This window comes from Ixodes scapularis, unplaced genomic scaffold (genome assembly GCF_016920785.2).
Source record: "Ixodes scapularis isolate PalLabHiFi unplaced genomic scaffold, ASM1692078v2 PGA_scaffold8__174_contigs__length_109621045, whole genome shotgun sequence".
Lineage (NCBI taxonomy): Eukaryota > Metazoa > Arthropoda > Arachnida > Ixodida > Ixodidae > Ixodes > Ixodes scapularis.
In genome coordinates, this window is record NW_024609883.1 from 99,248,562 (window position 1) to 99,264,244 (window position 15,683).

The 15,683-nt window shown below is 46.3% G+C and overlaps 1 protein-coding gene across 1 annotated transcript in view; it reads right to left on the bottom strand.

The window, feature by feature from the left end:
- Positions 1–15,683, bottom strand: part of LOC115310371 (peroxidase) — an 85,815-nt gene that overhangs the window by 16,329 nt on the left and 53,803 nt on the right. The window contains exons 6-8 of the mRNA XM_040498927.2: positions 6,223–6,364; positions 5,098–5,303; positions 2,949–3,131 (exon numbers count right to left, since the gene is read on the bottom strand). Of these exons, the coding sequence (XP_040354861.2) occupies positions 2,949–3,131; positions 5,098–5,303; positions 6,223–6,364 (531 nt within the window). The remainder of the gene's footprint in view (positions 1–2,948; positions 3,132–5,097; positions 5,304–6,222; positions 6,365–15,683) is intronic.

Sequence of the window (15,683 nt, forward strand, 5' to 3'; positions counted from 1 at the left end):
TTTCGAAACGAAAGTGCAAAGTGTGATGAAAACGAATCGCGTCTTATAAAAGCGATTTGCGCGAGTCTTTTTTGTTCAATATGGGCCTCTGCGGACCCCTGAATGCATTCGTCAGGACTGCGCGCCGTGCGCGATCCAGTTGTCTCAGCAAAGTTGGACACGCTGCATATCAATTTTGAAAGCAATGTTTATACAGCCTACACCATTATTAAATGCAACGATTTCGATTTTTATTTCAGCATGATCGGGTAGAAACGAAACCCAAAACCGGCCTTGCTAGTGTTGTGAACATACGTTTTGCGGTAATGTTTTCTTCGGCAATATTGCTTTAATAGTAATATAATGGTAGCAAAAGAACGTTTTTGGTCGGTTTTATTTGTTTTATTTCTATTCTGAATACTTTAATATCCGTTATGGGCATAAACAGTACGTTTCGAAGCCAAGTACTGCCAGTCGCTCTACGTTCGGTGCCAATAGTGGCCCAGCAACTATGTGCGTCGCGCGACGGCCTTTTGCGTGCATGAGTCTCAAATGCAAAAATAACGACGCGTATACCCAGGCGGTGCGTCATGCGTAGCACCGCGCGGCGTCCAGTTTCACTGCTACCAGGTAGCGCGCGCTCGAGCGCTCGAGAGCAGACGACCGGATACATCACTCCAGCGAAAAACAAAAAAAAACAAAAAAAAAACGTAGTTTGTTGTTTTTGAGATTATTATTGCAGTATTATGTTCCCTCTACGCTACTACTTTTACTTGTATCATCTACTATCGACAACTGTTACTTGCTTCTATCATCTACAAAAGCATACACACTTTGTAATAACAGCGTTTGCGATCTTAAAGGCCGATGTACAACCTCGGTTTTCTGCGAAGAAGATAATCCTCTTAGCGCTCTCCCTCTACTAAGCTGCGAGGGGAGTCAAGTTGGAGCTAGAGCACTATATAGCTCCTACGGAGCAGAGTAACGCAATCCTTTGAACCCCGTGTTTTGCCGACAACATGGCCGACAGAGCGGCTCGGCGCGAGTCACGTGGTAATTAGGGTTCCAGGAGGCGGCCCGCCCTATGGGAGAATACATGGAGATCGGAACAACACGGCTGATTAAAAAACATTTTTCAAAACTAGTCTGTCGTGAAGTTAGTAAAGCACTAAACACTTTATCAAAGTTTTAACAATATCGGATGCGTGTGCAAATTTTGAGAAGGCAATTTCCAAGGCAATGGCGTTTGAAGCAGACGATTTTTGCTCGCAGCGGAGATGGGCTTTTCGGGTTGGCCGGAGCGGGTCACGTGAATGGTGTGACGTCGCCGTGTCGTCTGCTGCATGATGCCGCTCAGGCAATTTTTTAAAAAAAGTCAGGTCCTTGCGGGGCACAAAACTTAGCGCAAATTATTCTAAAGTGTTCCATTATTATGTCAAAAATGATTGCGATTCCGTACATTCCCACAATACTGGAAAAACAACGATTTTCTCACGTTCTCCATGCATTTCTGACCGCAGTTGGAACCTCCGGGCGTTCGCCGCTAGTCGCCGAGAGGCGGCGTTCTAGATTGCCCTACTCTGCTCCGAAGGAGCTATATAGTGCTCTAGTTGGAGCAAGGTATAGAGCGGTGAGCATATAAGAAAGGAGGAGGCGGGCAAAAGTGGAAAGCGTGAAGTGAATGTCGGCCTTTAGCCAAATGTCACGTTTTCAATGGTCACATGCCGTCCTGGCTGCCGGCAGAATGCTCCTCCCATCACCAGAGGTAATTTCTATCTTTGATCGTTTTTTTTACAGCGGAGCTGTTAAGATCTAGTTTCCCAAGATCGTGTCCCCCACAAAGAAATGAAAACACCGAACCCTGGACACGTTCCGCCATCTATGAGCGATGGCGGCAAGCCACGTATGTGGTTTTCGCCCTCGCTCATAGATGGCGGCAGCTTTTCCACTCTGGCTTGCCGAGTTGCGGCCGCCCCTTACTTTCCATTGTACAGCTCGCTGGTCTTCCTTCTTCATCAGAGTGGAAAGGCTGAAAGCATTTTTTTTAATATGAAAATCGGCCGGCCGCTTATAGTCATATTGAGTTATCGCCATATTTAGGCGACCTCAGAAACCTCCCCAGTGGCCCTACACACAGTTTGTTTGACAGGGTTTGACTACTTTGCGTCGAGAAACAAAATCGAGCCACCAGCACATCCGTGCTTCGTATGAAGCGTGGAATTCGATTCAAGGCATAGTTTAGCACGGAACAGAAGAAGTAGGGATATCCTGGTTTCTCCAGCCGCACGGCACTGAATCGCAACTGAGCGTTGGGGCCTTTAGAGTCCTAGCTCTTACCTGTGCTTCGACAACGTTAGACTTTTTGTGTTTTTTTGTACGTTCCTCGCGATCTCGCGTTCCACACCAAAGCAGGCACGCTTCTACATGCGTTACAGTTTTAGACGTTCAAGTTTATACTGCCCAAAACAAGTCCTAACAAGTCCCTTTTCGCAGCGCCCTCTGGGCAACGCAGGAGGTATATTCAAGGACACCGCCGAGCTTGAGGCGCACGTAGCCAGTTTGGCTAAACATCCCGGCTTGGTACTGTAACGAAAACCTCAACGAATGTTCGCCGCCAAGGATGGCAAGCGGGGCACGCCATCCTTGGCGCTGTTTACGTGATAAGGATCAAAGGGTGCCCGACTGACGGCGAATCTCGGGTTTGGCGCTGGAGACGTTGACGGAGTTAACAGGTGTTCACACCTGCCGTTTCTATCTCGATGAGCAATACCAACTTGTGGTTGTTTCAGCTCTGAGTGATGTGCGTTAAAGATGACAAGCTATAGCTGGGGCGCTGCACTGATTAAATTTCATACCTACAGCGGATGCACCACACGTCCATTGGGGCTGATCACAGTCTAAGAAACTTAAATATACACACAACACGATCAATACACAACTCATTCTTAGAAGACAGGGGATAACGTTACCAAGAGTTAAGTTTCCGGGTGTGGTTGCCAAAGTGATATCGTGGTCCAAAAACTGTCCGAACTGCATGGCTAGGTGCGTCCACCTGGTGTCGGGAACGTTCACCTCTGGGTGAACCGTGAAGGATACCTTCCTTGCGTTGGGAAGTGGATCACCATTACGGGCGACCCTGGGTTGGCTGAGTCCTGTATCGATCGCAGTCAGGTGTTAAGAAACATTTTAAGGAGCATCTGCGTGTGGAAAAGGAAACCATTTTCCCCTATAACATCTTCCTAAGAACAAAATTGGCTTCCTCCTGAGATGGAACGGAGCTCGCGGTTTCTGGGCGACTAAAGGCCACGGTGTAAGATACACTCTTTAGGTGAGGACACGGCGAGGCTGAACGCGCGGCGCGAGAAATCAGATAGTGTTCGTTCGACGGGCATCCGAAAGGCTGCATCATTCCGCTGCCACTGTGCCCACGGCCGACAGTGTCGCCGGCGGCCAAACGGCGAAATGTGTGTGAGCGAAAAAACATTATCTCGTTGCCATGAGACCCCGGTACATCGTGGCCTTTCTGCACGTGCGACAACCTCACTGGAGCTCTGCGCGTGTGGTACATGAGGCGGCACGAGCCGTCTTGTACACGTGCCTACGGGTCGACAACTCAACTGCCGGCGCTGCTTGAAACCATAGGGAGAGAGAGTGAAGAGCGAACTTTTTTCGAGCACGTAACGACGAGCGCGCTGTCCTCACCTGAAGACTATTATCTTACACCGTGCTGTGTACGCGAATGCTGAGCGCGTGTTAATGGCGAGCTTCCACAGTTCTTTTGCAACGAGCATTCCTCACCATCAAGATTGCCGGTCTTAGCAGCCTATTATTGTGGGCTGGTTCAGAGCATGCGCTCTAGACATCACCCACAAATATGGCACCCAGTGAATACTCCTTATATGCGAGACTAGTGCCACTATGCGAGACCAGACAAAGCCACGCGCTCGTGCACACAGCCTTCACAGCAGTCCAGGAATTACGCTTTGCGGACAACGTCACTTGCAAATATACAGGCATGCACACGCGCACATGCACATGTTTCTTGCGTAAGCAACCCTTTTCAGTCGAATAAAGAGAGGACATTCTTGGAGCTATTGTATGACAAGAAGCGCATAAATATATAGCGGGTGTCTTCGCTTTTGGGGCAACACGGCATAGTCAATTTATAATTTAAGAAGCTCGAGTCGTGTTGCGTCCGCGATCATCTTATTAACGCTCTGATAAGATTACTGCTTTTGCCGAAAAACAAAATGCCGAAGCACGAACCACAAAGCAAGAAGTGGGAACATCTTAGTCAACGCTCGGCGTTTCCCAAGTTCTGGGGTACAGGAACTCTAAATAGTCATGTAGCGTGCGCGCAGATTCAGATACTAGATCTTAGTCATATACCCAAACCTCGTCACCCACTGACGCGAATGTAGTACACACGAAGAAATGTGGAGAGCGTTTATACTAGTTGCCACCTCAAGAAGAACAAGCAAACACAGTTTGCACATTGCTTATAAACCGCGCTAAGCAGTTCTTACGAGACTTGGTTGTCGTAGGAAAACGCGTTGCTTGTGGCCTCTGAAACCGTGCACGCCTCTATAAGGTAACGAATATCTAACCTAAAATACACCTACATACATTTCAATTCTCCAAATAAAGGAGTGGAAGTAGCCATCTTCCGCGAGGAGCTGGGCCTTTTTTTTTTACTACGGTAGCGGAGGTGAAATTGGGTATAGTTTAACAAAGAGCACTTGGAAGAGCCAATCCGTGCAATCTATACTAAAGCAATTCGACGAATGACGAGCCTCAAAATATCTTTAGACTTAAACAAAACCGTTTGCGCTGTGACACTGAGCATGGCATATCAGCATGCTCAGTGACGCAGCGCAAACTTTTTTTTAGATATATGTTTACGCTCGTCGTTCGCGGAACTCCCTCGGTAAATGTAAACGTCAAAAAAAAAAAAAAAAAACACTGGTTAGGTGGCGCAAGTCGCCGCCCGAATCAAAGGGGTCAGCCTCGTCCATCCAGATTTCCGCGATTGGCTTTCTCGAGTGCTTTGGTGGAAAGCAGATGGTCCGGATTTTTTAAAGTGTAATGTGCGTAGTGTGGGAAACTGTAAAACATCACCATCTGCATAGTCCGCTGGAAGGATCCTTCGCATGCAGGAATCGGTGCTTCCCCAGTCTGGATTCGCTAGGTTGTTGCAACTGCCGTCAGCCGTCCGGTACGGATAGGTGGCGTCACAACTGATCGCTGGAGATTCGCAGAGGTTGGAAATATTGACATCTTCTAAGGCGCGAACGCTCTCCTCTTGAGTTTCAAATCTCTGGGGCCTGTGGTGAAGAAACGGCAGTTATGGTATTAGCGAGGCTCCAGACAAAGTGCATTTCTGCGAACATTTTGACACGAGGAGTCAGGAACTACATATAGTATGCTTTATTGTTCTGTCCTGTCGTTATACACCTTCGAGAATTCAAATTACATAGAACATTAACCGCCACTGGGCAAGTTGAACCCACATCATATTGGTGCTGGCGTCTGTAAATCGTCTGGTAGTCAAGCCTGGCTAAGCCTAGGTTGCAAGTGGTTATCAGACCTGCAGCAGAGCATTTTTTTTAATTCACGGTGGCCATACTAGCATTCAAAGCGTGGCTGCAGTGCTCACAGCCATTTCTACGGTTTATGTTTGCGTAGAGGCATGCATGGTCGAGAAAGTCGCATAGTATCCCGAGTATTTTTCGCGCATAATGGGTCGTACGTCTAGCACCTAGCAGTTTCCGGTTCCCCACTCCAGTGACGGAAGACCGTAACACGAAGGCTGAAACCCGTTTCCTGAGTTATTGAGCACGAGCTCCTGCCGAATGCTGACGTAGTTGTCGTGTCCTCACTGACATAATACGAAGAGGGAAACTGAAGCAGACGATGAGACGACAGCGCGCTGTGACGTCAGCGCGCCGAGCTCTGATTGAAATGAGGCTGGATAACCGCAAAGGCTTTTCCCACTGTCTGCCCCCAATCAGAGCGAACAAGAGCGCCTCCAAGCTTTGCTTTGCCTCTCTGCCGGCTATCTTTCTCGCCACAAGGCAACCCAAGCACTCGCGAGCCAGCGATGTCCGGAGGGAGGCGTACGCCATTAGATTGCCAACGCTCTTAGATGGTTTGAGTTGCTTCCTCTTTTAGATCAAGGTTCTCTACCTGCATGTCGTCGACATCGAATCTGTGCTTGTAATTACACGTGGTTATTGAACGTACCCTGCTGTAAGCTGTCTCGAAGTTTCTTCGAAGAGTCCTGCCAACTCCACTTGACGCTCTGATCTCGCGAGTGATTCGTCGCTTCGCGACACCTCCAGGCGGGATGCGTAGGGACATCCTGATGTTCTCGCTTCACGGCGTCCTGAGGAAGAAAGAAAAAAAATCCAAGCGCGAAGTTAGTTAGTGTTAAGTTGACTTTGTAACGAGGGAATGTGTGCGCTCTGAGTCGGGAGCCGAGAGCGGAGTGTTTGTATACTGACTGGAGATCCAATTAGAGTGCATTGTGCGGGCGCTTAGCCAACATTGTCTCTGTGGTCACTGACGGCATAAGAAACATTAAGGAGTGGCGAGCCAAATGCATCTCATTATCGCTCCGCATTCAATGGGATTACGGAGTTACTTGATAAGAATGCCAAGAAACGGATCACGAAGCAAAAAACAAAAATATAATAAGCCACCTATAGAAACTAATCCGTGCGCTCGTATCTGACACATTTCCTCAATCAGGCCTCCTGTAAGTTGGGAACATCCGTTGGTTTATATTATGTTTTCTTGTGTTCTGAATTGTGGCTTACTTGGTGCAATTGGTTTACAGGTGATCGCACCTCCAAGCGAGTTGCAGTAATTCGGAGGGCCAGACACGATAGTGGCCGACACGTTCGCTCGAACTGTTTCTTGTATGTTGGTCTTCAGATGTGTACTCTAGGCATGCTCTTCGCTCTAGCTGGCGTTCCATTCGAGGGATTGTTGTCCGCGAAGTTTTGATAGACACATTTAAGTCTTTCCGCACTGGTGGCGAAAGTGTAAAGCTCATTGTTTTGGTAGATCACGTGCAAAGAATACTCGCTGAGCTATTTCGGTGAGGTCATTAATGTTCATTTTGCAGTTCGAATTAGGGTTAATTCTAAAGTCACTTCCTGGCTCTACGCGGCAAACAGTCTGTTTTGTTGGTCAGTTGACCTTTTTCCCGCAATTTATCGTAAGTGCCAGACTGTTCAGCCTTTGAATTAAGAAATGTTCGTCTTCACCGGCACAAGAAAGCCGATAGCAGTGCTTTTCACCACATATTGCGGTCGATATTTTGCAAAAGTTGCTTCTATCTCTAGAGTTATGCGAGACAAAAACTGTTGCCATTTCTGTATTCTTCGGGAAAGGTTTCTTCGTTAATGCTAGATTAGAAGTATGCGTCAAACAGTAAACAATGTACCGTAATAATGTTATTGGCTTAACCTGAAGTCAATAAATACCACTGCTTTTTTAATCGTCAATTTTTGAAAAAGACTAAAAATAACTTAATTTTTGTCGGTTGCCAACCGAAGCAGACTGTCATTTACGCACAGCATATATCTGGAAACTTCCTCACGATGTACGCTTGGTGCAAGTTCAACAAAATGTTGATTAAGTGTATTTCCTAATTTCGCTTTATTCATGAAAACATCTATTTCTATTTCACCTATCTTTTCTATTTGAAATCCACCCTTTAATAAACTATCGAATTTCTACCAAACAACATCTGATCGCTAACCTCTTGAAACAAGGCGTTTAAATATGCGTATTTCACCCGTCCTAAGGTCTTAGTTACCAAATTTCCTTGCCACGTACATACAACAAACGTATATAATAGAGAAAAAAATTATCTATAAGTTTTAATATTTCAGGCGTAACCTAATGTTTACGTGATTTATGCTACATATTCTGAGCTCTGTATTGAGAGCAACATTTTTATAACATAGTTAACTTTTCCGTAAAACAGTTAAGGTATTGTCAGCGGACAGAGTTGACAGAACCGCACTCCAGGCTTCAGAGTTAATTTGTTGCTGAAATGTATCGAGGTTTCTTGCGCTTGTACTTATGAACTAGATTTCTTCTGTGTAAATTTCTCTCCTTAATGAACCCGTATTTAAAAATATAGGGTGGCAAGTAGTCACTAATTACCTCTCTGGCCACACCCGAACTTACGTTTGATTTGAAAATATTTGTCGAAGATAGACTTTAAGAGGTGTAGCACGAGTAGGCTGCGAAATTACGGTTAATAAACCGTGATATTGATATAACGAAACAAATTCCAGTTGACGTGGAGCCAAAGTAAGCATAGCTATGTTGAAAGTGTTATTAAAAAAAAATCAGTTTCAGAAATGAACCTGATACACGTAAATAAATTCAAAGACATTTGTCTAGTTCCCACTAGGTGGTCGATAGAAAACGGAAAAAAGAGACTGATCGTACTGTACAGTCAGGCACTTCTAGTCACTAGTGGCAACCGTAAAATAACCGATCAAAAATCATGTATGACCTTTTTTACATGCATACATACATCTCTTTCTTGTTTGAGATTTCTACTTCAGAGAAGTGAATAATTGTCTAGCCTATCAACTTCGTCTCTTGAATTGTACCACGTTTCAGCTAGCACGATTACATCATACATAAAATTAAAATTTAAAAAAATGCTTACTTCATTCATTTTATTCCTTACCGATCGAACACCCAAGTGAAACAAACAAAGTGGAATATTAGGCTGGGTCTTTAAAAAGAAGTCCAACCACATGTGGCGACATATAAGCCTCGTCATTCATAGTTAAAAAAAAAAAAAGAAATAACCGCATTAAGAACGAATCACTCACGTTTTAGCAGGCTTGTTTTAGCTTGTCACTAATACATTTGCTCCGAGCGTCATCCCTCCCACTTACGAAGGGTTTTACATCCTGTACCAAACATACTGATACCTCTTTGCTTTCGCCCATTCTTTCACTTCCCTTAAACACGCTTTGTCTTGCTGGGTCAGGCTTTCGGTGATAAATAGTTTACTTGGAGCAAGCTTCTAGTTTTGATCGCCTGCCTGTCAAGGCACAGATCTCGCGTGGCAAGCGCAAACGCTAAATTTATGAGCGTGTGCAGAATGAATCCACAAGCTAATTTGGGTGCCCGAGGCGCTGGGGTCCTGGATTATAAAACTTTCTACTGAGCTAAGCAAGCAAACTAATTTAAACGTTGCTCGTCTGCGCTGCCTTTCTCTTCAAGAAAAAAAAAAAAAAAAGGAGCTGTTATGCGCATTGCTCATACACATCGCAAAGTAGTTCCTACAAGACTTGGTTGTGGCAGGAAAAAGCGATGATTTTGGCGTTTGAAACGCGTACGTCTTCATAATATATACATATATATATATATATAGAGAGAGAGAGAAAGCGAGAGAGGAGAGATATAGATATTGCCGCGCGCGCAGCTCGCCTAGTAGGCAGCGCGCGCGTGGCCTAACGATTATCGCGCTTGCCTCCCACGCGAAAAGCTAGGGTTCGAATCCTGGGAGTGACGTGTCTTTTGTTTATTCCTGCAATTTAGTGTTGTGGAGAATTCGAGAATCATGTTGCTTTTCCAGGCCCGAATGTTCTACGCGTCGAAGTTTCTACGCCCATTTTCCAGAAGACCACTCATGTACATAAGGGGCTCCGCGTGGCGAGCCACAGTCAGTTTCGCCCCAGCGTTCGACTCTGCTGTTACGCCGACTTCGACGCCCGCGACGCTCTCTTATTACCTTTTGTACCCTTTTATTTTTGGCACAAGTTCGCCACATTAAACGTTTATTTATTCCTGTTTATTTCTTGTTTATTGGTCACCACCCGTGACATTTTGGTGGAGGTGCGGGGTAGCAGAAGTCCGTGTTCCGGGGGTAGACCTTGGGTGCGGCGACTGGATCGGGTCTCGATCTGGTCTTCGCTCGGTCCTCGGGAGGCTGGGTCCGGACTTGCACTGCGGGAACTCGGAGGGGAGCGCTGCACGGGCATGCGGGTACCCCGCACCTCGACTAAAATGTTAGACACGTTAGACCGGCTGCGCCACTCCCGATACTTTTCATCGATGGACCTGAAGAGCGGCTACTGGCAGATCGAAGTCGACGAACGGGACCGAGAGAAGACAGCTTTCGTCACGCCGGATGGGCTGTACGAGTTCAAGGTGATGCCCTTCGGACTGTGCACGGCGCCAGCAACTTTCCAGCGTGTCATGGACACCGTACTGGCAGGACTGAAGTGGCAGAGCTGTCTCGTCTACCTCGACGACGTCGTAGTGTTTTCCAGCGACTTCGACGAGCACCTGCGACGACTACAAGCTGCTCTCCAAGCCATACGAACCGCCGGACTCATCCTGAAGCAGTCAAAGTGTCGGTTCGCCTATGACGAGCTGAAGTTCCTAGGTCACGTGGTCAGTAACGAAGGCGTTCGCCCCGACCCAGAGAAGACTCGCGCCGTCGCAGCATTTCCAGCGCCGACGGACAAGAAGGCCATGCGAAGGTTCCTTGGGCTATGTGCCTACTATCGGCGCTTCGTTCGAGACTTCGCAAGGATTTCCGCACCGCTCACAAGCCTCACGAAGGACGCCGAGAAGTTCGAATGGGCCGAGGAGCAGCAGCAGGCATTTGACGAGCTGAAGCGACGACTGCTGGCGCCTCCTGTTCTTGGACATTTCGACCAGGATGCGGAAACCGAGATTCACACGGACGCAAGTAACGCAGGACTTGGCGCGGTACTGGTTCAAGTACAAGAGGGCACCGAGCGAGTCATCGCCTACGCAAGTCGGACATTGTCCAAGGCGGAGCGAAATTACTCCACGACTGAAAAAGAATGCCTTCCGGTCGTCTGGGCGATCACGAAGTTTCGTCCGTACTTATACGGAAGCCCGTTCCGCGTAGTCACGGACCACCATTCGCTCTGCTGGCTTGCGAACATCAAGGATTCGTCAGGACGCCTTGCGTGATGGAGTCTCCGACTACAAGAGTTCAACATGACCGTAGTCTACAAGTCGGGCCGCAAGCACAGCGAGGCCGACTGCCTGTCCAGAGCTCCCGTCGAAACACCCTCCGACAGCAGCGACGACGATGACGACGAGTGTTTCCTGGGCGCAGTGAACAGCGACGACATGGCCCGACGTCAACGAGACGATCCTGAGCTGCGTGCACTAATAGAGCACCTGGAAGGGCGTGAGAGTGCCATACCACGTGTCTTTTCACGAGCCCTGCCGACCTTCGCCATTAGATAAGGAGTTCTCTACAAAGAGAACTTCGGCAACAACAACTCCACGTGGCTGCTGGTAATCCCGACCGACCTTCGAGAGGAGATCTTCCAAGCCTGCCACGACGACCCGACGTCCGGGCACTTTGGTTGCAGCCGGACACTGGCCCGTATTCGTGAAAAGTATTACTGGCCCAAGCTCCCCAAAACCGTCCACCTATACACACTATCATGCCATGAATGCCAGCGACGAAAGAAACCTCCAACGAGGCCGGCCGGACTCTTGCAGTCAATTCCTCCGCCAACGGCACCTTTCCAGCAGATTGGAATGGATCTACTTGGCCCTTTTCCGCCGTCGACGTCAGGAAATCGCTCGATCATCGTCGCCACAGATTATCTCACGCGGTACGCCGAAACAAAAGCCCTCCCTTCCGGAACTGCTGTGGAAGTTGCCAAGTTTTTCATTGAATCCATTGTCCTCCGGCACGGCGCTCCCGAAGTCCTGATCTCAGACCGTGGATCCTCGTTCATAGCCCAGCTGACACAAGAAGTCCTTCGTCTCAGCCACACCAGCCATCGTCGCACCACGGCGTACCACCCTCAGACCAACGGGCTGACGGAAAGACTCAACAAGACCATCGCCGACATGATTTCCATGTACGTCGACGTGGAGCACAAGACATGGGACGAGGTGTTGCCGTACGTCACCTTTGCCTACAACACGGCCGTACAAGAAACCACCGGAGAGACACCCTTTCAACTGGTGCATGGGCGCAAGGTAACGACAATGCTGGACGCTATGTTACCCCACGAACCGGCTGTCGACGCAAGCGACGACGCCCAGGTGGTTGCCCAAAGGGCAGAAGAAGTCCGTCAGCTCGCCAGACTCCGGATTCAAGCCCAACAACGTATCGACACTGGCCGCTACAACCTTCGTCGTCGGGACGTCCACTTCCAGCCCGGAGACAGGGTGTGGGTGTGGACACCGATTCGCCGCCGCGGTCTCAGCGAGAAACTCCTGAAACGTTACTTTGGACCTTACAAAGTGCTTCGTCGACTCGGGGACCCGAACTACGAGGTGATGCCCGACGGAACAAGAACATCATCACGCCGCCCACCACGACCGGAAGTCGTCCACGTCGTGCGACTGAAGCCGTACTATGCTAGATAGGACTGTGGACCTTATATGTTCCAAAGGACTCTTTAGTTTACCGTTATTTTTATTTGTTTTGTTCTTGGGTTGCATCGGGTCGATGCACTTTTTAAAGGGGGGAGTAATGCCGCGCGCGCAGCTGGCCAAGTAAGCAGCGCGCGCGTGGCCTAACGATTATCGCGCTTGCCTCCCGAGCGAAAAGCTAGGGTTCGAATCCTGGGAGTGACGTGTCTTTTGTTTATTCCTGCAATTTAGTGTTCTGGAGAATTCGAGAATCATGTTGCTTGTTCCGGGCCCGAATGTTGTACGCGTCGACGTTTCTACGCCGATTATTCCAGAAGACCACTCATGTACATAAGGGGCTCCGCGTGGCGAGCCACAGTCAGTTTCGCCCCAGCGTTCGACTCTGCTGTTACGCCGACTTCGACGCCCGCGACGCTCTGTTATTACTTTTTGTACCCTTTTAGTTTTGGCACAAGTTCGCCACAAAACACGTTTATTTATTCCTGTTTATTTCTTGTTTATTGGTCACCAGCCGTGACAATATATATAATAAAACCCCTAAATCAGTAATTTTTAGAAAGACTTTGAGCGCGTGAGAAGCGCAGTAGTACGCTGAAGTTACCACTCGTGGAGCAGGTACAAAGCTAGCGGTTTCGGTAAAAAGTAAAAAAAAAAGTTTTTGACTTTTTACCGAAACCGCTAGCCCTGTACCTGCTCCACGAGTGGTAACTTTAGTGCACTACTACGCTTCTCACGCGCTGAAAGTCTTTCTTGGTGCAGTGTATAGGATATTTTTTTTTTATGTGGGCGGGTGTATATTGGCCAAACGGGGCGCTGTTTGAACATACGTTTAACAGAGCAACAGAGTTCGTTGAAGGGGTGTGCATACTCTCATCTTGCTATGCACTGTCGGGATTCTAACTGTGAGCCGAGATTCAGTGACACTGAAGTTTTGTTCAGACACAGGGACCAAGTGTCTAGAGAAATAGTAGAAGCGTACCAAATAAAAAGGGCGGGTCCTCTTGTGCCAGCCAACTGTCTTTGGCACTGCTGGACAGTGAGGTGGCGTTTTTGATTTTGGGATAGCAACACGTGCCATCACGCCGCTATGAAAGTGTCTCGTAATATGCAGACGGGGGGTGAACTGCAAAATATGAATGGTCGTTTTCAAGTGTTTTCCTATTAAAATAATTCAGTTGATAGTCAGCGCTCGTCCTGTGTGTTTCTTCTTCGTCCACGTCTGTTGTTCGCGCTGTGTCCCAAGATGAATTCCCACCAACTCGCCCAACTATCCATTCTTCGAAGTCTTTCTGAAAATGACTGATTAAAAGGTTTTGGACGACGCTCAGCAAGTTTCTGATTGGAACCATATGTCTATTTTTACTAATTAAAAAGTTAATTAGTGAATGTTAATTAATTAGCCGACTTATCGCAAAGATCAGGCACCCACATAATGGCTCCCTGGGCGTATAACTCACTCGCACAAACCGCATAAGTGTAGCTTTCATGGCTTTTTTTTTTAACAAATCCGCATGAATAAAAAAGACACCCTGTATAATATATATATATATATATTACTCCACGTAACTTGAGACAAGGTTCAAACACGTTTTGGGGCATATTAGGAAGACGAAACTAAACGAATAAGTTTGTTTATTGTTTGGAGCACGACAAGTTATTTTTTTTTTGTATTTTGCCCAATGAACTAATTAATTGAGATTAATCAATTACCTTTTAAAATATTCAATTCATAGCGAAAGTTCTAATGACGAAGTTGTGGAGCGTTTCCAGAAACATCGAATTCAGCGGTTTTTATCAACAAACCTCTAACACGATTCGTTTTTCCGAGCTTCAAAAAAAGTAATCGAATTATGAAAACAAAAACAAACAAAAAAACGCAAATTTGCCAACAGCGCCAAGTCAACAGTGCTGTATTCAGCATGCAGGCCTAGTTTATTCAAGCCACGGCTCGGAGCGTTAAATTACAAGCGCAAAGTCACACGCATTTTTTTAATAATTCGCAAACGCTTTTCGAAGTCCTTAAAAAAAGTGTAAGGTTTCTTGATAAAAACAACTGAATTGGTTCTTTCTAAGGACGATCTAGAACTTTAACTTTGAAATTTTTCTTTAAATTGAATATTTCAAAAGTTATTTAATTAATCTTAATTAATCAGTTAACTGGAAAAAATACAAAAATAGCCTGACTTGCTCCGAACAATAAAAAAAAATTATTATTTTGGTTTTGTCTTCCTGAAATGCACCAACATATTTTTAAATCTTCGCTTAAGTTACGTGGAATACCTGAAGTTACGTGAAATATATTGCTACACATGTAGGGCAGGAAGTGTCATTCAACTCTGTACTTTTTTTTAGACAGAAAATAAATTTGCCACTAAAACATCTGGTGGCTAAATGAAACCGTTTGCAGCATGGCGCCATGAGGAGCGAACGTGGCTTGGGTTCTTTTTATAGGACAAACCGACTGCCACGCATCATCCACTGGCTTAAAAGTGAAAATAAAAGTAATAAGCTACTACAAATCAAAACGACATGATTCTGTTCAGCGCCTACACGACAGGAAACGGCAAACAGGAAAGAACGACAGGAAACACAATACAGACGTTTTCTGCTTCCTGTTGTTCTCAGTACCGTGGGTTTCGTATCTGGTATGCGGGACGAAAAAAAGAATAATATAACGTTTGAACCTGGAACATGCGAGAAAATGTAGGTGAGGAAACAAAACAAGGATGTGTGGCAATCACGTATATTTCGTAGTCACCTTACGGCGGCGTGAAGAAGTCAAAACAATGTTTTACCGTATACCACAACTGACGACATTCAATCTGGCTGCGCCCTTGTGGAGAAAGTGTAAAGTAGAATATTGCACGTTGGAAGTTTCAGAAAAATAAAACTATTCGGAAGAGCATGGCAACAACGGTTTTTTCGGATTACGACTAGACTTAGATAATTAAAACACACACACGGGAACTATATTCTTTTTTAATGATATGCTCAATCATTGTGTTTATAAAACTAGTAAATACAATGACAAGACAAAAATAAAGGCTAGTTTCTTTTTTACTTCAGAAAAAAAAAGATTAATAAAGTCAATATTTAAAACACCAGGTGGTATGAAGTAACAAGAACATATATTTATTTACACTGAAAAACTTTGTTTATTATTGTTATGCAATTACTAAAGAAAGAAAAGGTGGAACAATATAAAGAGTCCATCAACTTGTCTGCAAGGACAAATTAGCTAGTATAGATTCCCGAAACCTGGGCAGCGAATACATTGCGTCATT